We start from the raw sequence: 24,909 nt of genomic DNA on the forward strand, positions 1-24,909 counted from the left end.
CTGTCAGAGAGCCTTGCTGAATAGATTTTTCCCCCATTTGTTTTCCTTTTAATCTTAGTTTGCTATATTAATGTAAAAACTTTAATTTTGCGCAATCAATATTGTCCATTTTGTCTTTTGGGATCCTCTCTACTCCTTATTTGGTCGTGAACTTTTCTCCTATCCTATCTTATTCATTTTCTCCAAGTAATTTTCTCCATGTTTCTCTAATCTATTTATTATGTGACCTTTTATATCTAAGACACATACTCATTTGGAGCTTATCTTGGTATGATATGTGAGGTGTTGGTCTAAATCTAATTTCTCCCATGCTGCTATCCAATTTTCCTAGCATTTTTGTGTGTGTGTGTGTCACATAGTAAATTCTTATCCATTAATTAGGGTCTTATCAAACTCTATGGTACTAGATACATTTGCTTCTGTATGTTGTATACCTAATGTGTTCCAATGATCTCTGTTTTTAACCAGCACTAAATTGTTTCAAAGTAATTGTTGCTTTGTAGTATAGTTTGAAATCTCATTACTAGGCCCCTTTTGTTCCCATTTCATTATTTTTCTTGAAATTCATGACCTTTATGTCCTCCACATGAATTTTGTCATTATTTTTTCTAGTTCTAGAACGTAAACCTTTAACAATATGATTGATATTAAATTGACTGAGGAAATTAGGTAGTATTGCCACTTTTATTATATTGTCTTGTCCTTCCAATGAGCAATTGATATTTTCCCAATTATTTAGGTCTGTTTTTATTTTTCAAATAGTTGCTTGTAGTTTCTTTTATATAGTCCTTGAATATATCTTAGAAGGTAGACCCAAGTATTTTATGTATTATGTACTAATTTAAAATGGAATTTCCATTTTTATTTCTTCCAGTGGGTTTTATTGGTGTTTTTTAGACACACTGATTATTTTTGTGGATAAACTGCTGCTGATGGCTTCTGAACTTTCTTCTTTTTTGGTACATCACCCAGGGCCTTCCTACCTGGGTGGGAATGCCACTCCTGTGTAAGTCCCCTTTTCGCTCCATGATGGACCCACTTGGAATTGCTGTATGAAGAGCCCAGATGAATAGTGGAGTGATTATCATCATCAGTATTATGCTCCATGACTAATGTCTTGAGGACCATCTGGAGAGAGGAAGGACATTGAAGCCCTCTAGTTCTGGAGTTATGAATTGCCTTGGCCATGTATATTCTCTGCATATGTGCCTCACTACAGCTGTACTTTAAGTTTGTATCTACCTTTCCCCCCACTCCAGTGTCTGGGAGCATTTGTGGGAAGGCGTTCTACTAGTGTTGGAGGAAATCCTTTATAACTACTGTTCTTGCTATACCACTTTCTAAAGTAAATACCTTTGCTAAGGAAGTGAGTCCACTGGCTGATTGTTAAGGAGAAGTATACTGATTGGGGCTCATGAGCTAGTTTTAGGAAGATAGTCATTTAAAAGATTACCCTATACAACTCTGAAAATAGTGGATCCTTCTGGGGGCGAAACCTGCCAAAGCCTGTGTGACGGCTGAGTAGAGTGGGGGCAGGAATGTTTTAGAGCCAGCTTGAATTGACTTGTGAGAGATAATTGTTAAAGTTTCAGGGGATGCATTTACATCTTGGAAATTAGCAAACACTACAAATTAAGACTTGATCTGTTGTTTTGTTGACTAGCTAGACTTAAAAAAGTGATGCAAAATATGTTAATAATGCAGAATAAGATTAAAATAGTGTAAGTATATATATGTATATATTGAGAGCTGGTTGTTAAACATTTACCAGCCCCTTACTGGGTAGGGGGCCGGGGAACATGGGTTACATTGTTTGTCTTTTCCCTTATCTAATTTTTTTATATGTATTTCCTTCCCTTTTTTCTCCTTTTCTATGACAATAGTGGGTCCTTGAAATTTTACTTGTATTAGTTTTAAGCAAGTTTCCTCTCAAAAGATTACCCCCCCACCCCATCTTGTCTATTTAAAGTTCATAGATTTTATTATTCCCATTGGTTGTTTGCTTTTCTGTATACTCTTCCCATCTTGAGTGTCACCTCCTCTGTGAAGCCTTCCCTTAACCTCTTAAAATTTTACTTTGCTCCTCCCTCTTTAAAATGGAGATTATACTACTTACCCAGTATAATGCTATGCTAAATTTGGGCTGAATACATAATACTCAGCCCTAAATCTTATGACTGTGCCAGGTTGTTGGTTTAAGTATAGAGATGGATCAGGTATGAGAATAAAATTTAGTTTAACAATTCTAAGTTTCTGTAAATTATCCTATTTTATTTTGCTTTTTCTTCACAGCATATTCTCAGTGAACTTTGACTTAAAACCACATTTTACCTTAAACTTACTCATCTTCTGCTTTTTTTTTTTTGATCAATAACCTCAGCTAGGTGGCCAGGACCTTGATATATGCTAAGCAAGGGAGCCATTCCTTTTTTTCCCAAATAAAATTGAGTTATTTTAAAAGAACTTATATGTTTTTATCATAGAGGAAATATGGCATGCAAATGGGATGAGAACATATTTTTAAGAGTGTGTTTCCTACATTACAAAGGTTTGTTGTAAAAATTTTTAACCTCATTTTTTATAAATACCTCCTGATGTGTGTGTGTTTGTATCTGAGAAAAATCATACAAAGAAAAATATGTTCCAGTTCACTTTATAAGTTTGCTGTTATGTTTTCTCCTCTTCTTCCCCCAATCTCAAGAGACACCTAATGGAACTGAGAGCCAGGAAACTGGAGTTTTAATCCTCTCTTTATGTGACCTTTTTCATTTCACTGTTCATGGCTTTAGCTCCCTAATTTGTAAAATGAGAGGATACTAGGATGATCTCTTAGGTGCCTCCCAGCACAAATTTCCTATGTTTCAATGCATTTTGTGGAGTAAAAAGGATTTTTTAAATTTAAATTTTAAGATATCAACTAATAGAGATTAATGCTCAGAAGGTTGTATTATTTTTCATTTTTGTTATTTTGAAGAGAGCTGATGAAAGCTTACTTTGGCAAGTCTCTTCCATCATTAATTATTCAGAGTGTAAATTATCTATTCTATACCTTCTCCTCAACAACAAAAACAACAAAATATTCAAGAATTCTGGCCTCAGTTTACTTTAAGATCATTTCAGGGCTTTCTTAACCACTTCCACCAGGGGGCAGAAAGAGGAAGACAACATGAAAAAAACATATATACAGAAAGCCTTCTCAGCAGTTGTAAATTGACTGAATTCATAGGATCCTATGTAGAGGACTGAAAGGGATCTTAGAGACCATCTGGCACCACCCAGTTTAACAGATTAGGATACTGAGGTTAACTAACTTGCCCAAGGTCATACAAACAACTGAGCTGGGATCCCTCATAGCACCTGTGCATCTCCCCAGTTTGTGCTTTTGTATTGGCTGTCCCCCTGCTTGGAGAGCTCTCTTCGAGCCTCTCAGAATTCCTAGTATCCATCTAGGTTCAGCTTATGCACCACCTTATATGTGAAGCCTTTCTTGATCTTTCTTGATCAGCTGCTCCCAATTATCGTATGACTAATTTATAATAATAATAGATATGGGTTTGCAAAGCACATCATTTTATCCCCACAACAACCTTGAAGGCAGGCGCTACAGCAGTTAAGGGACTTGCCCAAAGTCACAACTCGTTTGTGTCTGAGGTCAAATTTGAATTCAGGTCTTCCTGACCCCAATTCCAGCACTCTATCCACTTTGCCACCTATGCCATAAACAATTTGTTTCAGCCCCACTCCATTTAAGCTCCTTTTGTTTTTGCATTGCACCTGCCCAGCACAGTGCCTGGCCCATAGTAGGCATGCTTAATAAATGCATGTTGTTTTAGTTTTTATTTTTAGCACCTTTTGTATTTTGGTGGCATTGGTTTTGTAGAAAACTTAGCTCTAGCTTCTTTCTCATTACTGTAAATCTCTGATCCCTAAAACCAAATTCATGACCACATCTTGAAACCTCCAATATTATCAGAATACCATCCAATACTATCAAGGAAAACAATCATTTATTGTGACTGAAACAATTACACACCCATACTTATGTGGCTACATGGTGAGATAGCCTTCAGAAGCAGTGCTGAGAAGCTGAACTCCAATGTTCTTAGCTTAGGAAGAGTAGGAGTTTGGTGAAAGCTCGGTGAATTCACCAAATTTGGGAATAAGGGGGATTGGGTAATGGATATTTCTCCGAGAAGTTAACTACATTGCCGCAAAATCTTTTTACAAGTTGAGAGCAGTCCGAGTGGGATTCAAACAGTAGTAACCGCGACCCAGGCAGAACTACTGAAAAAGATAGGTTAGACAGAGTGCTTGCCTTGTTACACAGCTGAAATTGCTTTCACCTTATGCTAATTATGCCCTAAAGCACAGCGTCGTATTAACCCCTTTGGGGTGAAATTGCTGTGTTCCTAATTGTCCCTGTTACCGCGGGTGCCTTGCAGTTACTTGGCTGATTTGCGTAAGCTAGTAAGCTCCGACTAAATCATGAAGTTCCCGCTCAGGCTGGGAATTGGGGGGTGGGGTGAGGAAGCGTTATTGCAGAAAAAGGTAGGTAGGGACAGTTTATAGAGCAGAAAGCGATTCTTTCTTCACCTACGCGCTACACATTCCATGTCTTCTCAGCCTCAACTCCCACCCCTTCAGCACTGTGATGCTGTCCCTGGGGTTTGCGGAGGTCCTGTGAGTTTGGGGAAAACTCTTACACTTCTTTCTGCTCGTGGAGAATACCATCTTTATAAAGAAGTAGAAGAGGTGGGGAGTTTGAGAATTTGTCCTTTTAGCCATTATAGGTGGAGCTCAAAGTGGGAGGAGAAAAAGGGGGTATCTCAGCTGGGGGGGGCGAGGATCAGACAAAATGAGCAGCCACCTCCCCCCCGGGGTCCCGGCTGCTCAGCACGTGCCTTTTTGAAGGCGATAGATAAAGCAGTAGTGGTTAGTCTGCCTCTTGCAGTGGCTTGGAGAGGGGTGGAAGAGAGACTGAAGGAAAAAGTGAAGAGACGCATTAGGCGCGCGCGAGGGAGCATGTTCTCCATGAAACAGTTCCCTGCCCTGCCTCCAGAAGAGCGCTACCGTCAAGTCCTGGCCCAGCCTGAGCGGGTAAGGGCCGCTATCTCACAGATGGCTGTAGCTACTACCAAGCCAAGCAGCCTGGAGATGGGGCTGCCCAGCCGTCCCCAGGGGATAAGCTCGAGGGGTCCTGCAGAGCTGGTCTGAATTCTCCCCGAAGTCCTTAGCATCTCTCTCCTTCTGGCGGGGCACTCTTCCCAACTGGCTTTCTCCCCACTGTCTAGGGCACCTCCGGGGTGACATAGGAAAGGTTTCTTGAGGTTTTAGGGAAGGAGATGGGGTCCTTGGAGAGGAAGGCGTCAGGGGATACTTCGCCCCTTACCTTTTCCCCACTCAGGGTGGATGCCTGCTCTTTTAGGGTACCCTGGCTCAGCTCGACGGCTTTCACCTTCCAAGGTGGGACCATCTGGGTCCGGGCTAGCTGAGCGCGGGGGCGGCTGCTTACCCGTGTTTTTTGCGTACCTGGGGCCCGGCAGTCGGCTTTCCAGCATTCACCCCATCGGCCTCACTTGTGCGGGGTGGGAAACTCATTTCCTTAAGGCTGCACTTCTACTTTGAGCCCTCAGGAGAACGAATCTGGAACAGCTATCTCCTAACTAGGTTGCCTCTGAGGAGTTTTCACCGTCCCAGATTTACCCAGCTCTCCTGCCCCTCTCCCAACGTGGGCAAAACTCAGCCAGTCGCCCTCCTAGGTCCTCACCGTCCCCTCAGCGAGCTGCCTTGCTTGGCCAGCCGCTGCCAGGGACGCAGGTAAGAAGGTTCCCCGCGGTCCGGCATCTTCACCACTTTCGGGAGCGCAGCCTCGCTTCTGCTAGAGGCAAGGGTTTGTCACCGAAGGTCCTGAGCTGCCCCGGGCCACTCCAGGACAGAGCCACTCTCGGCCCCCGAGAGTTTGCGAAGGTTAGGCACGGGAACTCCCGGGACCGTGGTTGCGCCTAGCGTTGGAGTGGAGAGCCGGGGATGGAGAAGGAGAGCCTGTGGGCAAGGGGAGAGGGTTATAGGCCAAAAGGAACATTTTAAACTCTGTGGGTTGCCTGCCGCCGGCGGTTCCTGTCCTCGACTCTCCATTACTGCCCCTTCTTTCTCTCCTCTCTCCCCCTCCCCCCGCCCGTTGCCCCAGCTGCGGGCAAAGCTCCTCTCTGGGCTCTTTGTGCGGTGCGGGCGGATGACTATATTTGCACTTGTTGCTTAGGGAATGACCGGCTTTTTGAGAGCCATCTGCCGGACGCCGTCCCGGGCAGTTTGCAATCCTCAGAGAAGTCTGGGTCGGAGATACAAGAGTAGCTGCCAGACTATTCGGAGAACACTCTCCTTACACGGGAAACTTCGGGGTGGGGGGGGAGGAGGAGGAGGAGAGAAAACAGTGCAAAGCTCGAGTAACTTGGGGGTAGGGGGAGGAGAGAGGTGGGGAGAGAGGAAGGAATCTGGGTTTCCTCGCACGGCTCTTTGGTTGCTCTTCCGCAGCAATGCGCAGCTTAGAGCACCAGGGAGCAGAGCTTGAAAAGGAATCCCCAGTAACCAGCAGAGGGTTCTAAGCACAGCTTTTTTTTTTTTTTTTTTTTTTTTTTAAGCGTCCCTATTTGCGAAGAGCCCAAACCTTAGCTGAGACCCTTGGAATTCAAGGACTTTTTAAACAGTGATCTCGATAATCTCGAGAGTCCAGCTCATTGTCCTCACAAGAACGGATCATGTCTTTTCTTTTTCATGGAGAATTAGCACAAGTTTCTGAAAAAAAAAAGATTGCGTTTCTGTTAATTACACATTGGTTTCCGAGCTGTGTAAGGGATTTACGGCTTTTTTTTGCTGTTGTTGAGGTTTTGGGTTTTTTTTTTTTTTCCGGAAAGGTAAGGCACTAGTTCTTTGAGAGTTAATAATTTGGATGTCAGCACTAACAGAACGCCAGTCCTGGCTAGATCACCAGCTAGTGTGGGCTCGTGGAAAGGCTTTCTCTACCTCTGTTTCTTCAGTTGTAAATTGAGAAGGTTGGACTGAATGATTTCAGAGTGCCCTTTCAGCTCCCAAATGCCGTAATTTCTGGTTTGCCCAGACAACACGAAGAGAAGAAGAGACTAATTTTGTAATAAAAAAAACGCCCAGCAAACCAAAATCTGATAATTATTTAAGTAATAGTAATAGCTTGTTACCACTTAGGTTTGTTGTAAAAACTCTGCCAAGATACACCCTGAGAGTACTTTCTCCACACTAATTATCTTGAACTATCTTAGGAAAGTTTGACTGTGAAAACCAGATGAACTTTGAATCCCAGAGAAGTGAATTTTTTCTTTTTTGTTGGTTAAAGACTCTCCTGGAGAGATTTATTTTTAAAAACTAAATCCATTATTTAGGTAGAATGGGTGATACTGGTACGCTTAATCTTCTACTATTCATCCTCTCCCCCTCTTCCCCATCTCCCCAGCTTGCATTTTAGAGTTGATTGAGTCAGGTTATTATAGCTCTTTCTGTAAGCTCTTTCTTTACAGAACCAATGGCTTGTCTGAAGGTATGGCAAAACCGGCGTTTGAACTCCAGTTTTCTGATTCCAAGACAATCATCCTTTTCAATGCTCCACCTTTCTCTGCTGAGAGTCATAGACAGGGGTGGGGAACCTCACAAATTTGTTCTGTGAAGTTTGGACCCAGTTGAGGGTGGCACTTGAGGACCTAGAGGGTTATGTGTGGCCTTACCACCGCAGGTTCCCCATTCCTGGTCATAGATCTTAGATTTAGAACTAAATCTCTCTTAGAAGCTATGAAGTCCAAACCACTCATTTTACAGATGAGGAAACTGAGGAACAGAGAAGTAAAGTGATTTGTCCAGGCTGACAAAACTAATATCTCTGGTGGAATTTGAACCCAGGTCATCCTAACTCCAAATCTAGCATTGTTTCTGTAACACTATATTTCCACCCCCCCAAAAAAAATCCCCCACAAAAACCCCACCCTCACTGTGGAGGAATGAGAATTGGCATTTAGAGATCAGGAACCCCTTTAATGTTAGATGAATTCTTAATTTGCTTGAGAATTTCACCAAGAGCTGATACTTTCTTAAGGAGGTACTTTCTTTTCTTTCACAGGCCCAGGGATATATTATGCATTCTTGAATAACCTCTCCCCCCTTCTTCATTTTACTTTGTCAAATGAGGAAAGAAAAGCTAATTTATAGAGAAAGCTAATTTATTTTTTTAAATTTAAAACAAGTTGCCATTCATGTAATTAAAAAAAAGCTTTCCCCAGTATTCCTTCCCTTCTGAGAGAGCAGTTCCCAATAACAAATAATATTTTAAAAGACAAACAGCAAGATGAGGGAAAAATCAGCATAACTGATCAATAGAGCAGAAAAGGCTGAAAATATGTGCAATGTACTACAGCTGTGGACTTTTTGCCTCTGCAACAAGTGGGGTGGGAGTGTCTGCTCCTATCTCTTCTTTTGAGCCTTTCTTGTTCTTGGTATTTTTTCACCATTCACTTTTTATTTTTTTCTGGTTGTTCTTTCTGTTTATGTTGTAATCATTGTGTATTTTTTGAACTCTGTTTACCTTACATCAATTCATGCAGATCTTTGTATGCTTCTCTGTATTCACAATTATCATCATTTCCACCACAATTAGTTTAGCTATTCTTTGTGTCCAATTCTTTGCTGTCCCAAAAAGTTATGTTATAAATATTTTGTTGTATATATCAGTCAACTAGCATTTATTAAATTCCTACTGTGGGCTATGGGAACTTTGTTCTTATCTATGACCTCCTTAGGATATAAGCCAAGTGGTAGAATCTCTGAGTCAAAAGGTATGGACGTTTTAGTCATTTTAGTTGCATGATTACAAATTGCTTTCCATTGCAATGGAATACAAAGCTCCACCAACAAGGCACTAATATATCTGTCTTCACCCCGTCCCCCAACATTGGCTGTTCCTGTCTTCCATCATTTTTGCCAATTTGCAGGGTTTGAGGTGAAATCTCAGGGTTGCTTTGATTTGCAACTCTCATTAGTGGCTTGGAGCATTCCTTTGCATGGTTGTTAATACTCTGCAACTCTTCTTTGAAGAGCTGTTTGTTTAAATCCTTTGGCCACTTATCTGTTGGGGAATGTTTTTTGGCCATATATATTAAATGTGCATATAGATGTTGTTTATATGTTTTAGATACAAAACCCTTTTCAGAGAAATTTGACACAAAGATTCCTCCCTCCCATTTGATTGCTTCCCTTCTTATTCTTAGCCCATTACATCAAACTGAAAAGGTTCTGCACACAAAAAAGTAATCATTTTATTTCTTACAACTGCTTTTATACCTTTTAGGGTTATAAATGCTGGAGGAAACTAATTTCAATGATACTACAAAGAACATTCTCCAAGAAAAGTTTTCTTAGCCATCTTAAAAGTTACACCAAAATTCTTACTTTTTTTTTCCAAGAACCCAGATTGGAGGGAATGATGGGAATGAGGAAGTTTTAGTTCACAGAATTGCAATTACTGTGTTTAGAATCTATATTAGATTTATGAAGCATTGAGGTTTTATTCAGACCAACATCTCTCAATTTCAAATATACATAAGCCCAAAGAATGTGGTTTTTGCATTAGAAGTGTTATTGCTATTATGAGGAGAAGCGAGTGTAGTAAGTTCTGGCTGCCTTTCAGGGCCATAGGATACTTTGAGGAGCGGCAGGGGTGGGGTTTTCTTTTCAATACTGCTGTTGGCTTTAGCTGCCATTGGCTGTGTTTTCCCCCATTGTTAGGGGCCAAAAGAGATATTGACTTCAAAGACATAGCAAGAATAAATTTATACACCCACTTCCCTGAATTCCTCAAGAATATACTTTCTCCTAGCCTAGCTCAGTCTGTGGTGGGGTAAGGTGGGGAGCAGACTCAAACCAGGCTTAGTTCCTACCTAGGATCTGTCCTACCAAAGAAAAGGCAGCACAACTGAGTGATGAGTCATGACTCTATCACTGTGGCCCTGGATTTCAAATGTCACTCTTGGAGGTCCCTCCTTGGTCCTCAACATATTGATGCTGTGTTCCTAGCAAACTCGTGGACTGTAACCCTTAGGTTCCTGCGACTCACTTTCCCAACCATCCCAAACTTCCAAGGTCAGAGACTCTGCTGCCTTCACCTAGGACAGAAAAGAACAAACATAGAAATTAAGCTAAGGATGTTGTGCCGAAAAAAAGCGAGCAAGACCCAGATATAAATTTAGATGTGGATTTATTGAAGCCCACGACTGTTCGGAGTAATTACTCAAATCGAACAGCCCTGAGTAAAGGAAGAGAAAGAGTATTTAAAGGAAAAGAACACAACTAGATTTCCGTGGAGATGGGGCCACAAACAGTGGGACAAGCTGAGGCAGGATTATTTCCGTGGAGAAGGGAACACAAACAGTGGGGTCCGTGGAGATGGGAGTAAAAACAGTAGAGTGAACTGGGGCAAGATGGAGAAACTGGAGGCGGGGGCAGGGCATAACAAGGACTGAATGATTTTCATTGAGCCAAATGGCCTCAGAAGGGAGAAGGCCCCAGGTCTTTCTCCTTCCATGTGGCCTCACTGGATCCCATGAGTGAGTTGCTTTGTCTTCTAAGCTCTAATGAATAGAAAGAAAATTGAGGGGAGACTAAGGCCTTTTAAATGTCTCCTCATCCAATCAACCCCCTCACTCCCACTCCAATTAATTGTGTGCTTAGCCAGACAGTACCTGAATGTCTATACGTTGTCGGTATCCTGTCCAAGGTACTTCTGTTGATGTCATGATTCTGTTAGAAGCATGCTCCCTAGCCTCTCCATTTGGAAAGATGCCATGCCAGGAGCTATGCACATCCTCCTCCTCCTCCCTCCCCCCTCCCCAGGCCAATTACCCAAGGAATGAGGGAGATAGAAAGAATAGTACATTTGGGCCTTAATTTCCTTATGCAAAATAAGAAATCTGTAAAGTTTGTCCCAGCTCTATATCTTTGGGCCTGTGGAATGAAGAGAGACATAGCCTGATGTCATGGATAGAGAGCTATCCTCAGAGTCAGGGAAATCTGGGATCATATCCTGATCCTGGCACATAACTAATTGTGTGACCCCATCTGCTAGTTTAACCACCCAGTGCTTCAGGCAACTAGTAACAGGACAGATGCAGTGAAAGTGGCAACCAGCACTGAGGAAGGGGTTTTCCTTATTTGAGAGTTGGGAGATCAGTGAAATCACAGAACCAGTTCATCCTATGAAGTAGAAGAGGAAGGAATGAAAAGGACAAATAGGGAGTATGAAAAGAGGAAGAGGTGATGTTGGAGAAAGAAATCACAGAGACCTACAAAAGCTATTCATGCAAAGTTAGGTGATCTGATCATCCTGTGAGCAGTGTGTTCTGGAAAGCATTTCCATTTTGGGGTGTTTAAAAGTACATTTCCATCTCCTATGTCACTGTGAACAGTCAGTTTTAACTTAGGAAAGAGTCCAATTACCAACAAGAGCTATCTTTGGTTTCTCTGAAGTGGAGTATCATGACAAAAGTTTTAATATCTATGATGTATTACAGTTATTTGTATGTGTCAACTCTTCTAATAGGATTTAGGCACTCTTGAGGTTAGAGACAGTTCTTTCATTTCTGTACACATTATAGAGCCTAGAAATGTTGCTGTTATAAATGTAGGTTGAATTCAATATTTATCTCATACTCATGGACCTTTCGTTTCAACATGCCATCAAAAAGGCCTTAATTTTCTGTAGTGTAACTGCTTTTATTGTGCTGAATTCTGTGGGGTAGAGGTGGTCAGACTTTGACCTGATCATTTGTGGCAAATGCCTGGAAAAATTTCTGGACCATTAATTTCTTACTAAATGTTTAAGTCCAGAAATTTGTGGATGGGAAGAGAAGTGGATTTCTTTTTTCCTCCTTCACTATCATGTTAAATTTAATATACATTTTAAACAACTGTAATCAAGAAGAGGCAGGTAGGTGGTGAAGTGGATAGAGTGCCAGGCCTGGACCTAGAAAGACTCATCTTCCTGAATTCAAATCTGTCCTCAGACACTTAATAGCTGTGTGACCCCAGGCCAGTCACTTAACCCTGTTTGCCTCAGTTTCTCATCTGAAAAGTGAACTGGAGAAGGAAATAGCAAACCACTCCAGTATCTTTGTCAAGAAAACCCCAAATGGGGTCATGAAGAGTAAGATAATGGGAAAAAATGACTGAACCAGCTGAACCAAAGTTCATGGTTTCATATGTACTGCCCTTTTGTGTTTTTTGTTTACTGACAGGTTCATGTTTCTTGATCATAGGATCACATAACTTCAGATCTAGAGCTGCAGGTGACCTCATAAGCCATCTAGGTCAACTTTCTCATTGGTGGGGGGGTTGTGCTGCTCTCTTAATTTTTAAAAATTTTGAATTTAAACACTAAAGAAAAGAACATTTCTACATTCACTGTAGAACAAAAAGACCGTTTTCTCTGAAACCTTGAATCTTCATTTCACACCATTTTTTTAAAAAAGTACAAAATAAATTCTACACATTACTTTAAAAACTTTCCTTGTCTGTGTTTCCTTCTGAACTTCCTTCTTTTTTTTTCCTATAATGATGGGATTGCTACCTCCTCTGATTTAAAAAGAGAAAAAATCCATTGTATAAAAATCAGTCAAGCAAAATAAATCCACACAGAGGATTTTATTTTAAAAATGTATATCACATATGGTGTCCATCACCCCTGTCAGGTGGATAACATGAATCACCACATGTAGTCATTATACTGATTGGCATTCTTAAGTCTTTCAAAGTTGTTTTTCATAATGGTGTTGCTGCCCTTGTATAAATTGTTCTTTGGGTTCTGCTCATTTCACTCTGAATCAGTTCATGTTAACCAGGATTCTTTTAAATCCTTTCTTTTGGCATTTTTTTGGAGCAGTAACATTCCATTGTATTAATATACCACAATTTTTCAGCCATTCTTCAATTGCCTAAGGTAATCTAAGTCCCCACCCCCTTTATATTCTAGTGTTTTGATTTTCTTTATTCTGCACCCCACCCCTGACCTCTTCCCCTTTCAGGATCAGAAAGTTTGTTGGTCCTCTCTAGTATTATGCTCTCTCTTACCACCTTTACCCCTCTGCCAGATTTTTTTCTCCAGTTGAGTTTGATACATTTCTACAACGGACTGTGTATGTATGGGCATTCAACCCTGATGAGTCAGATTCATCTAATGCCTACTCTCCGACCTCTTCATATTTTTGCATACTTCTCATGTACTGCAATTATAAGCAATAACAAATGCTACCCCTGCTTCCTTTCTACATTAGTATATTTCTTTTCCCCTGCCTTATTTCCTGTCTTCAAAACTTCAGAAAAGAGCCAATTCATGCTTAGAACTTCCTCGATAGATAGAGTTGGATTTTTTCAGGGGGGGGATTTTGTTTCTATGAAATTTGTCTTAACAATGAAATATGGAATGAATATCATGCCTGGTTATTTTAAAAAATTAACATTTTTTTCAATCAATGAAAATCTGCTTTTCCCCAGTGCTCCCTCCCCCTGTTCGCACTGAAAAAGAAAGGAAAACAAAACCTCTATAACAAACAGTGATTTGACAGGAGGAGATTAGGTTTTTTCTCTTTAACTTTACATTCTTTTTAATTGACTCTTTTAATTTCTTATTTTGTAGATTGTTTTTTAATTGCAGCTTTTATGTTCCATGAGTGCTTATTGGATTTTCAAACCGTGAATCTGCTTTAGGCTTGGCCTATAATATCTCTGATACAGCTTATTTTTCCTGAGACTCTTAAGTTGAGGAACAGCTGCTGCTCTGCATTGTGGAGGGAGTTTACTTACTCAGAGTTCCCCACACTGATGAAACCATAGGTCTGATTGAAAAAGGGGAAAGCCATGGATTATTAAGACAAAGTATCCCAGGAAAGTTTGGAGTGGTGAGTACTAACAGTTGTGTGGACCAGGGAGAGATGGAGGGAGAAGGTGACAGCTGATCATTTATGAAAAATGAGGAATCTGAAAGATAAAGGTGAGGAGGCAGGGATTCATTTCAGACATGGGGGAAGGTTGGTTCAAATGCATAAAGATAATTGTCATGTCAAGTGTGGGGAGCAGCTTATGCAATTTGGAGGAATGTGGAATTTGGCTGGGAAAGTTGGTTTGGAGCCAGACTATGGAAAACCTTAAATGCTAACTCTAAGGAGGTTGTATTTGATCATAGAGGCAAAGTGGAGATTTCTGAGCAGAGGAATAAAATGGCAAGACCTGTAAATTAAGAAGATGACTGTGGTAGCTGCATGATGGGTGGAGTGTAGAAGGCAGACCCAATTAGGAAGCAATTATAGTATTCCATCATGGTGGTGACTGTAGCAAGGCAATCTGTTTGTGCCTCTCTAATTGATTCACTATCTCACTCCCACAACAGGTTTTCCAAAACTTTTCATCTCTCCTAAAATCTTCTGTTTTCACTATTCTTTTCCCCCTCCCCGCAACGAGTCGAGAATCTTGTCACATATTTCATTGAAAAAAATTGAGGCCACTCTCCAAGAGCTCTCTTTTCTGTTCTTACTCCTCCAATTTCACTCAAATGCCTTCTTCTACCATCTCCTCCTGTCTGTCACAAAGAGGTGATTCAGCTCCACAGGCAGCCTTGATCCCATTCTGTCCTATTTCATTGAGCAGATTGGCCCTTTTAACTCTGTTCTCTCATTAATGTTCAATCTCTCCCTGTCCAGGGCATCCTTGGTCTTGAATCACTCCCACCATCTCCTGCCTTATTTTTACTTATTACTGAGCAATAACAACAAAAACAACTTGGAGAAAATCATGAACCCCATGCTCACTGAATCGGCTACACATTTGTCACATGGTCTCAACTGAACCCTCAATGCTACAAAGGCATTCCTTTTGTATCTCCATAACTTATTCACTATCTCACCCACTACAGTAGCTTTTCCAAACCTTTTCATTTCTCCTCAAGCCTCCCACGGCTCCCCTCCCTCCTCCCCAGCCTCTCAGTTGAGAACCTTGTCTCATATTTTACTAAAACAGATTGAAGCCATTCAGCAAGAGCTGCCTCTCCTTCCCCTCTTCATCTCCCATTGCCCAAATGCCTTCTGCCACCTCCTCCCCCTTCACCCCTGTCTCACATAATGAGGTGGTCCTTCTTGTCAAGGCCAACCCCATTACATTCACATTCCATTCCATCTCCAGCAGATTTCCCCACTCTGAACTCCCCATTCTCTCACTTATCTTCAATCTCTCCCTGTCTATTGGCTGCTTCCCAACTGCCTATAACCAGCCTCCTCATTCAACTGAAACAACTCTCTTCTCTCTAGATTTTCACGACACTGATCTCTTTCCTGGTTCTCCTCCCACCTATCGAATGACTCTTTATTGGTCTCCTTCGCTGGATCTTGATTCACCTGCTAATAATGGGTATCCCACAGGGTTCCAACCTTGGCCATCTTCTTTTCTGGACTCCTTGCTGTTCCTTTTACACAACGCCTCCATTTCCTGATTGTATTTTCACTAGCTGTCCTCCATTACTGGAATGTTCTCTTTCATCTACATCTCTTCTTTCAAGTCAAAGCTCTAATTCTACCTTATTCAAGAGCTCTTTCCTGGTCTAGTTTTTTCAATGCTAGTGACTTTCTGAGATTTCTTCCAATTTCCCCTATTTATGCCTGGTATGTACATAGTTATTTGCATGCTGTCTCTCCCTCACCCCCTCCCCCCAAGTTAGAATGTGACCTCCTTGAGGGCAGGGCCTATGCTTGCCTTTTTTTTTTTTTTGTATCTCTAGAGCTTAGCACAGTGCCCTGAACATGCTTAGTAAATGCTTGTTAACTTGAATTGGTGATAAGGCTTGAGTATGAGTGATGGTAATGAGGGAAGGGAATGAAAGAAATTCAAAAAACATTTTCTAAGCACCTACTTTTGTTTGTGCTTGTGTTTGGGAATACAGAGACAAAGATGAAACAGTCCTGGCCTCAAGAAGTTTACGTTCTGCAGAGGAGATACAATTTGTGCACAAATAAATATTGTACAAAACCATTGATGAAGAAGAGAAAAACCAGAGGAGAATTAGAGAAGGCTTCACAGAGTAGGCATCCCTTAAATAGAAACTTGAAGGAACACAAGAGATAGGAGACCCAGAGAAGAGGAAAGAGTGCCTACAAGGCTTAGGCAAAATGCACCAATGCAAAAGATGGAAGACCAAATATAAAGAATGCTAGTTGTCCAGTTTGGCCAGAAGATAAAATCTGTGCAAGAGAGTGGTATAAGATTGAACTGGTGAGAGAGCCAGACTGTGGAGAGCTTTAAATGTTGGACATGGGGCTTTGTATTTTATCATATAGGCTATGGGGAGTCACTGAAGGTTTTAGGACAGGAGAGTGCCACTGTTAAGCCTTAAGATGATTTTGGTGATCATGTGGAGTATAGATTAGAAAGGAAGAAACTGAAAGGAAAGGAACTTAGGAAACAGGTAGAAAGAAGAAGTTATTACAGTAACCTACTTGAGGGATGTTAAGGATCTGGACTAGGTTGGTGATTGTGGATAGAAAGAGTGAGATGGATGGGAGAGATGTGGAATGTATATGACTTGGCAGTTTATTGAATATGGAAAAATGAGGACAAAATGAAGATTCGGGGATGTCTCTGAGGTTGCAAACCTCGTTGACTTGAAGACTAGTGGGGCCTTTGACAGAGAAAGGGATGAACATGAGAGCATAGTTCTTGTCATGTAGTTGGAGCTTAATACGTGCTTGTCAATGAGTGTGAGAGCATAGGTCTTGTCATGTAGTTGGAGCTTAATAAATGCTTGCCAATTAATTGATGTTGTGGAGGTTAAATCAGTGGGAACTGAGCAGCTCATTTTATTTTCACACTCCACTGAATCTGCTTTTGGAGCAACCTAAATTTTGATAGAGGGTATGTAGAGTGATGTTCTGGACAGTGTTGCTAGCCTAATGAATGTGTTACTAAGGCTGTCCTTTGGTTTGAGGTCACACCTTCGACTTTCTGAGCCCGTTTCACTGTTGGTAGCTCCGCCTTATCACTGTAGCCTCTGCCACGTCTCTTCTCAGAAATTGGGACCAGCTTTTCTGGTTGCCACGCTCTCTTTTGATTTGTCCTGCTTCTCAGTTTTCCTCAGCTCTGCTCTATCCTTGAAGCTGTGCCTTTAAAACATTTCCTTTTCCCACCCGGCTGGCAATCATCCCGTCATCTCACCTTACAACAGCTGTGTGTCTGCTCTGCTGGCATCATGCTTCATACATGTCCAGACCAGCTGAGTGGTGTTGGAACAAGGATTCCTTCAGGGCTCATCAGTGCCCGCTGATGCCTTTGCTGGTCATCCTGTCTTGTCCTTTTTTTATCAGTCATTGCTTATAGCTGATCAGTCTCCTTGAGAAGCAAACAGTGGAAAGGATGCTGGATCCTCAGTGAAGCCACTTGGGTTCAGACATGGTTCTGCCACTCGTTTCTTGTATGCTCTTGGGCAAATCACAATCTCTCTGTATTCTGGTTCCTGATATGTAAAATGGAGACATTGGATCAGATGAGTTCTTAGTTTCCTTCCAGTTTTACGTCAAAGATCCTATGATCCCAAATAGAACATTTGGGACTGTCAGTTAATCGGCTGGCAGGGTAGAAATGTACATTAGGAGATCCAATTATGCACCTCCTTTCTGACTGACGTGGGAGGCAGTTCTCTCTTTGTTCAGTGATGTTGGGGTGAAATGAGACCCTTGTAAGTCACTGAACAGTTAACAAAAGGTATACTTTGCCATAGCCCAGCAAGGCTATGCAAAAGGATACAGTGGCACTTGGCATCTCTGAATTTGGCCTCTATCTGGTCACCAGGGCAGGATATGGGGAAAGACAGGATGACGCCTATGGTTTTCAGGAATCCATGAAGTCTGAGAGACTCTGAATGCTCATGACTGGGACTTTTTGTGCCTATAGGTGACTAGGGAGCTGCATAAACTGGGGCTGGTCATGTCCCAGGTTCAGCTTTGTCTCCTTTTAGGGAACATTAATTCCTAAGGATGAAAGAAAGGGCCTAAGCCTCTCATGTTGTGGGTGGATGGGAGTGGGGGAAAGAAGGTGCTTTGGGGGAACCTTGGTAAGAATTACTCTTACCCCAGGGCCCCACCACTTGATGCACTGCTCAGTTTCCAGTATGTTCCTGTTAGATAGAAATTTTCAAGCACAGTTTTATGTGATTAGTTACAAAGGGAGCGGAAAACATCACAATTCTATAAAAAAAAAAAGTAAATTACCAGCCCTATGCAGAGGTATAGTGTCATAGAGGGCAGTGAGTGGTCTCTAAAGTGGGAGCTGACCACCTGATAGAAAGAGCTGTGATCGGCCAGAGGGTGAGAAGATGGATTAAAGATTGAATCACCTTTCCTCAGGCTTTTCTCCGACTCAGTGGTCTGTACCTATATCTCCCAGAATTCCTTCACTTCTGCCTCCTCTCTTCATTTATCTTTAAGAGCTGAGAGTTGGCCCCTTAGGGCAGGTATGACCCAAAAGCTACGTGGGTGCCCAGCTCCTGCACAGGTTTCATTGGGAAAATTTATGCCCTATCCTCTGTTTCTTCCTCCTCCATCATTGTTGAGCTGCGACCCTCCCTCTTTCACCTCTTCCCTCTTTCTTTTGGTTGGAATGAATGAATGGTACAGGATGAGCAGGTGTGAATGGGCGGCAACAGATTAAAAGAAGACATTTCATTATCTTCATTCCCCTCTCTCAATCTATACATACCTCTCCCAAATTTCCGTTTCTGAAGGTGGTGCCAACAGCATTCCAGCGACCTAAGTTCACAGCCCCGGTATGTTTTGACTCCTCACTCTTCCTCCACCCACATATCCGATTAGTTTTCATATTTTGTTATTTCTACCTCTACATTTCTCCCGTCTATCTCTTTTCTACTGACACAGACACTACCCTAGTCCAGGCCTTTACTTTCCATCTCTTAATTGGTCCCCTAACCTCATGTGTCTCTCCAGTCCAATCTATCCTCCACCTTCCACACAATTGCCAAAATGATTTTTCTAGAGCTCAGGTCTAACTATGACATTTGTCTCCTCAGTAAATTCCAGTGACTATTGGATTTTAGGATCAAAAATTACTTTATCTTTATCTCATCTTTTAAAAACTTTCTGTTTTTGGTGTTTTGGGGCAGCTTGGAATCAGGAAGACTCATCTTTGTGAATTCAAATCTGGCCTCAGATAACTTATTAGCTGTGTGACACTGGGCAAGTCGCTTAACCCTGTTTGCCTTGGTTTCCTCATCAGTAAAATGAGCTGCAGAAGGAAATGGCAAACCGCTCCAGTATCTTTGTTAAGAAAACCCCCAAAAGGGATCACGACTGAAAGGACAAAACAACAACAACATTTTGGTGTAAATTCTATAGTGTCTATGATATTAGCATGGTAATACATGTATGTAATTCATATGCACGTTAATGTACATATTTTGGAAATGTGCTCAAACATATGGAATATGCAATCGAAATTTTTATCTGCATTGGGTAAAAATCGTATCCATTTTACTGATGGTGGGGTGTGTGACCAGAAAAGTTAATGTACTCCTGCTTAGTCTATTGCTTACATATCTAGTTTGTATGGTGAATTTGGGGATTGTCAGATGTGGTCAGGTGCCTTGCTGTAGGAAGCGTAGCTTCAGTCATTTGCTAGATGATCTGTGTGTCCTCCCAGAAGTAATTTCTGTTTTTCTTGGCCACTATTTCTGAATCTGTAAAATGAAGATACTGGACTTGGTGACCTGCAAGGCCCTTTCCAGCTCTTAATCTAGGATACCAAATCTAGAGACTTGGGACATAAAAATAGAGTCAAGATCAAATGGATTTTGAGGTAAAGCTTCTTTATTACCAGCTGTGACCTGGCATTTGGAATGCTTTGTCAATTGTTCTTCCAAGGGGAAATGATAAGAAATCCTATTGATTTGGCAGCTTAACAACTGCATTTTTCTTATCCTCTCATTTCAATCTCTCAATGAGATTTAAACAAAACAAAATTAGTTTTTCATGTTTGTCTCTGCTATGCCCTGCTGTCTAATATAAAGAATAATTCCCACCCTTGTGGGAGAGGGTATTCACTTGTTTAAATCATCTTTATTAATTAAGCAAGTTTAGAGAGCACTAATAATGAGCACAATAACTTTATAAATTCATCTCTGTTAAACTCAAGTATCCATTAACCCAGTTTTTTTTAAGTGTTACATACTGATAATGATTTTTGTTTCCTGTATTTGATTTATCTGCAGCCTTTAATAGCAATAAATAAATAAACATTCAGCTCTGCCTTACCATTATAAGTAAAGATCAATAGGAGAAGGTTTTCATATCATTAGTGAATATATTTGTTTAATTGTTTCAGTTGTGTCTGACTCTTTGTGATACTATTTGGGGCTTTCTTGGTAAAGTTACTGGAGTGGTTTGCTATTTCCTTCTCCAGCTCATTTTACAGATGAGGAAACTGAGGCAAACAGTTAAGTGACTTGCCCAGGGTCACATAGCTAGTAAGTGTCTGGTGCCAGATTTGACCTCAGGAAGATGAGTCTGCCTGACTCTAGGCCTGACACTCTATCCACTGAGGCACCTAGCTGCCTCTATTGTGACTGTATAGTAACTGGTTTAGGAAGAGTTTAAAAGTTATTTAAATGTTTTCCTTTAAATAAAGTTTGAGGCCCAACGTTAGTAAGTACTTGATTTTGATCATGGTCCTCTAATCTTTGTGAATTGTGTAACAAGGTTTAACATGGAGGAGGTTGGGGTGGGGGGATAATGAGGGGAAGATAGAACAGTGTAATTGCAGTTATCCATAACCTGAATGTCAGTAATACTAGAAAAGTGATTCAGATGGGAAGTAGCATAGTGGAACTGAAAGAACACTGGTTTTTGGAGTCAGAAATCCTGGGTTCAAATCCCAGCTCTGCCGTGTTTTACCCGCTGATATTAATCAGGTCACTTAACTGCTCTGGTCTCAGTTTTCTCATCTGTAAAAGGCAAGAGTTGGACTGATGGTGGGGCGTGTGATCAGAAAAATTCCCTTTCAGTTCTAGAACTATGATCATGGGATGGTGAATAGTAGTATCATCTTAGCATATGAAATTAGTTTGTGTGAACAGATGGTGACAGTGACAGTACCCTCCAGCTTCTTCCATCTCTCCTCTTGGAGTGGGGTACTTAGAGTTCTCCCTCAAAGAGGTAGCCCAATATGTCTGAGATGTCAGGTTGTTTCTTTGTGTAAGGTGGTGGTGGTTGTTGTTTTTAAATGGGGCATTCCATTTTCCTGGGTCAACCCTTTTGTACTTCTCATTCTAAGGAGAAAAAGGATATGTGAACCTTCAGCTCTCCTCGTCTCGGCTAAAAATACCTCTTTTGCCCACAGATCAGCTGAGCTCTCAGATTTCTCAGCCAGTATGAATCCCCCTGACTTGGGAATGCCATAGTGGAAAGTCTAAATGTAGAAAATTCCATGTTAAAAATATAGCTGGGGAGACCCTGCAAGGCCTGTGTACTCAGCAAATAAAGTCAGATTACCACAGAGAAAGGAAAAAATTCAAAGGCATGAAGGGATTTGAGTTAATTTGAGTTTCATTCAGCAGAAGGGCTTAATCTGACATTCTACTGTGTCTCCTATTATTGGAGAGCTGGGATTAAGAGGGTGAGGCTAGGAAGTTGTTCCTTCTTCCTTGGGCCAAGGCTTGTGAAAATTCCCAGGACCTTAGTGCAATCTTCATTTTTTTCTCTCGAGCATAAAAATGAAATTGGACCGTTTTGTCAAAGTGGAGATGACTCCTATTTGAGAAATTTTAAATGAACCTAAGGCTACTGGAATCACTGACTTCTCTACTGTTTCTTAAGTGTGAATTATCTTGATTTGATCCCAGGATTCTGGAGGTAGGGAAAAGGGGAGATTATAGTCCCATCCAGTATCATAGCCCTTTTGCTATTAATGGACTCTGCAACCTCCAAGTTTCTACTTGATAGTTCTAAGGAATGTATTTCTTGTCAATATAATACGAACAAGAAGGCAGCAGAGATGCTCTCTTTTGGATAAGAACTGTGTTCTTATACATGAGAACATTTTAAACTCATCTGCAACTGGCACCCATAAAGTAAGGAATACAGTTCTTTGCATTCTATGTCGTGATTTCCGTAGCATCTTTTTACTTTCTTGCAATCTACAAACATACCAATGTCTCCCCCATCCTCAAAAAATTCTCACTTTATCCATCCATCCCTAATAGCTATTGTCTTATCCAGTATCTTATGTCCCTTTTGTGCCTAGATTCCTTGAGAAGACCATTTATAACCAATGTCTCTACTTCCTTTTCTCTTCAGTCTGGCTTCACAGCTTGTTTCAAAATTACCAGTGATCTTTTAATTGCCAAATCTTGTGGTCTTTTTGTAGTCTCTCTACTTCTTGATCTCTGCAGCATTGAGTACTGAGCACCTCCTTGATACTCACTTCTGTTCAGGTTTTTGCCACATTTCTCCCTCTCCTGGTTCTCCTCCTACCTGACTGCTACTTTTCAATTTCCTTTACTGGACCTTCATCTAGGCCGAGTCCACTAACCATGAGTATCTCCCAAGCCTCTGTCTTTGATCCTCTTCTCTCCCTCAATACTATTTCACTTGGTAATCTTGTCAGTTCCCGTGGATTCAATTATCATCTTTATGGTGCTGATTCTCAGATCTATTTATTCAACTCTAACCTCTTTTTCTGACTTCCAGTTGAGCATTTCCAACCGCCTTTTGGATATCTTAACTGGATATCCAGTAGGAATCTTAAAGAAAAAAAAAGAACTCATTATCTTTTCCTCCAAAATCTTCCCTTCTTCCTAACTCACAAGTTACTCTTGAAGACGATATGTTGGAAGAGTGCTTTTAAAGTAACATTTTGTTCTACCAGTCAAAACTTTTTAAAATAGTCAACAAACATCGTGGTTTTATTTTTTTAAAATCTTCACATCTTTGTTAGTTTCACGAAAACCTCATTGATGCGTGCCTTTGTTGTTTGCATAGATAATTTTCATAAACATATTTTATTGTTGGGAAAATAGGCATCACAGGCCATTGATGTTCTTTCATTCAACTTTCTTTGGGTACTAATAAGGGCTGAGATTATTTTCTATAGGATCATAGGATCAGAATTGGAAGTGATTTTAGATATGATTGAATCAAACCCCATCATTTTGCAGATAAGGAAACTGAAATCTAGAGATGGGAAATGCCTTCTTTTCAGAAGGTCTTTCCTGATCTCACCAGCTGCTAGTGTTCTCCTCCTCCATTCTCAATTGTTTGTTTATATCTTATTTATTCTTATATATGTGTATGTTGTCTTCCATGACAGAATGTAAGCTCCATGAGGATAAACTTTTTCATTTTGTCTTTGGGTTCCCTAGTACAGTGCTTGGCATACAGAAAGTTTATAACAATTATTTGTTGATAGATTACTCAAAGTCATATAGGCAATTAACAGAAGAGACGAAATTTGAATTCATCTTTCCATTATGTGCTGTTTTTTACAGGAACATAAAGGTAATTCTCCCATTATGCTCTATAGTACTCAGATATTTTAAAGCAATATTGTTTTAAGAATGACTTCGAATAAGTTATTTTGACTACTACACATACCAAAATTAACTTTAAAGGATACATGAAGAAAGATGCTATCTGCATCCAGAGAAAGAACTGATAAATAGAAGTATGTGTAGAATAATTTTACATAAATATACTTATTTGTGTCTAATGGTAGCCATCTCTAGGGTGAGGGGAGAGGTTGGGAAGAAAAAAAAGAAATTTACATGATATTTTCATTGTATATTTGAAAGAAATAGCAAGCGGTGTATAGTAGATCTGCAGTTTCATGTGCAATCATTTTTTTTATTATACTATTATGAAAATGCTTGTTTTATGCCATAAATTAAAAATAAAATAAATTTTAAAAAAGAATATTTCCATATCTGAGTTCTGCAACTAAGCAGAACTGGACAACATAAGGTTCAGAGGATGATACCAAAGATGAATAAATAGTTGAAAGAAAAGGCCTAGGGAAAAAGGTTAAAAGATTTTTTTAAGGCTAGAAACTAGAGGGTAGTTAATTGTCTTCAAAGACTGAAATGTTCTTTTTTTATAGAGGATAGTGACCAGCTTTTCTCAGCAGAGATTGAGAAAAGAATAGAAGGAAAGTATTTTAAGTATAAAATAAGGGAATTTATGTTAAGAGATAAGGAATGATTTCCTGAAACTGCGAGTTGTTGAAACATTGAAATTAATTTCTGAGAAAGGTTGTGAGGGCTTCTTTGGAAGACTTTAAAAATACATTCTTGCCTTTGTGCCTGGATTATTTTAATGTGGTGCTATCTGAAGATATGGACATGGGTTTTATGATCTCTTACCTTCCCTTTCCATAAGTGTATTTATTAATTTAAGATTTAAGTAAAATTATCCAATTTAGATGATTTTTCTTTGGGGTTAAGTGACTTGCCCAAGGTCACACAGCTAGTAAGTGTGTCGAGTGTCTGTGACTGGATTTGAACTCAGGAACTCCTGACTCCAGGGCTGGTGCTCTACTCACTGCACCACCTAGCTGCCTCAATGATTTTTCTTAAAAGGTGTTTACAATTTTTTAAACAAAACACATCTGCATGCAGTCTGTGTATAGATTCTGGACACCAGAGTAAGAACTTCCCTAAGTGGAAATGCTTAAAGAGTAATATCTCAAACGTACTAAATTAAAATTTACAAAACAGTTTTCTCTCCCATGTATGTCCATGTTATCTCTCCTGTTAGAGTGCAAGCTTTTGAGGGTAGGTTCTGTTTTGCTTTTGTCTTTGTA

At 40.5% G+C, this 24,909-nt stretch overlaps 1 protein-coding gene across 1 annotated transcript in view; it reads left to right on the top strand.

Moving 5' to 3' along the window:
- Positions 1 to 5,022: 5,022 nt before the first annotated feature.
- Positions 5,023 to 24,909, top strand: part of CORIN (corin, serine peptidase) — a 216,528-nt gene continuing 196,641 nt past the window's right edge. Inside the window, exon 1 of the mRNA XM_036764058.1 lies at positions 5,023 to 5,097. Coding sequence (XP_036619953.1) covers positions 5,023 to 5,097 — 75 coding nt within the window. The remainder of the gene's footprint in view (positions 5,098 to 24,909) is intronic.

The sequence above is a fragment of the Trichosurus vulpecula genome, chromosome 6 (assembly GCF_011100635.1).
Source record: "Trichosurus vulpecula isolate mTriVul1 chromosome 6, mTriVul1.pri, whole genome shotgun sequence".
NCBI lineage: Eukaryota > Metazoa > Chordata > Mammalia > Diprotodontia > Phalangeridae > Trichosurus > Trichosurus vulpecula.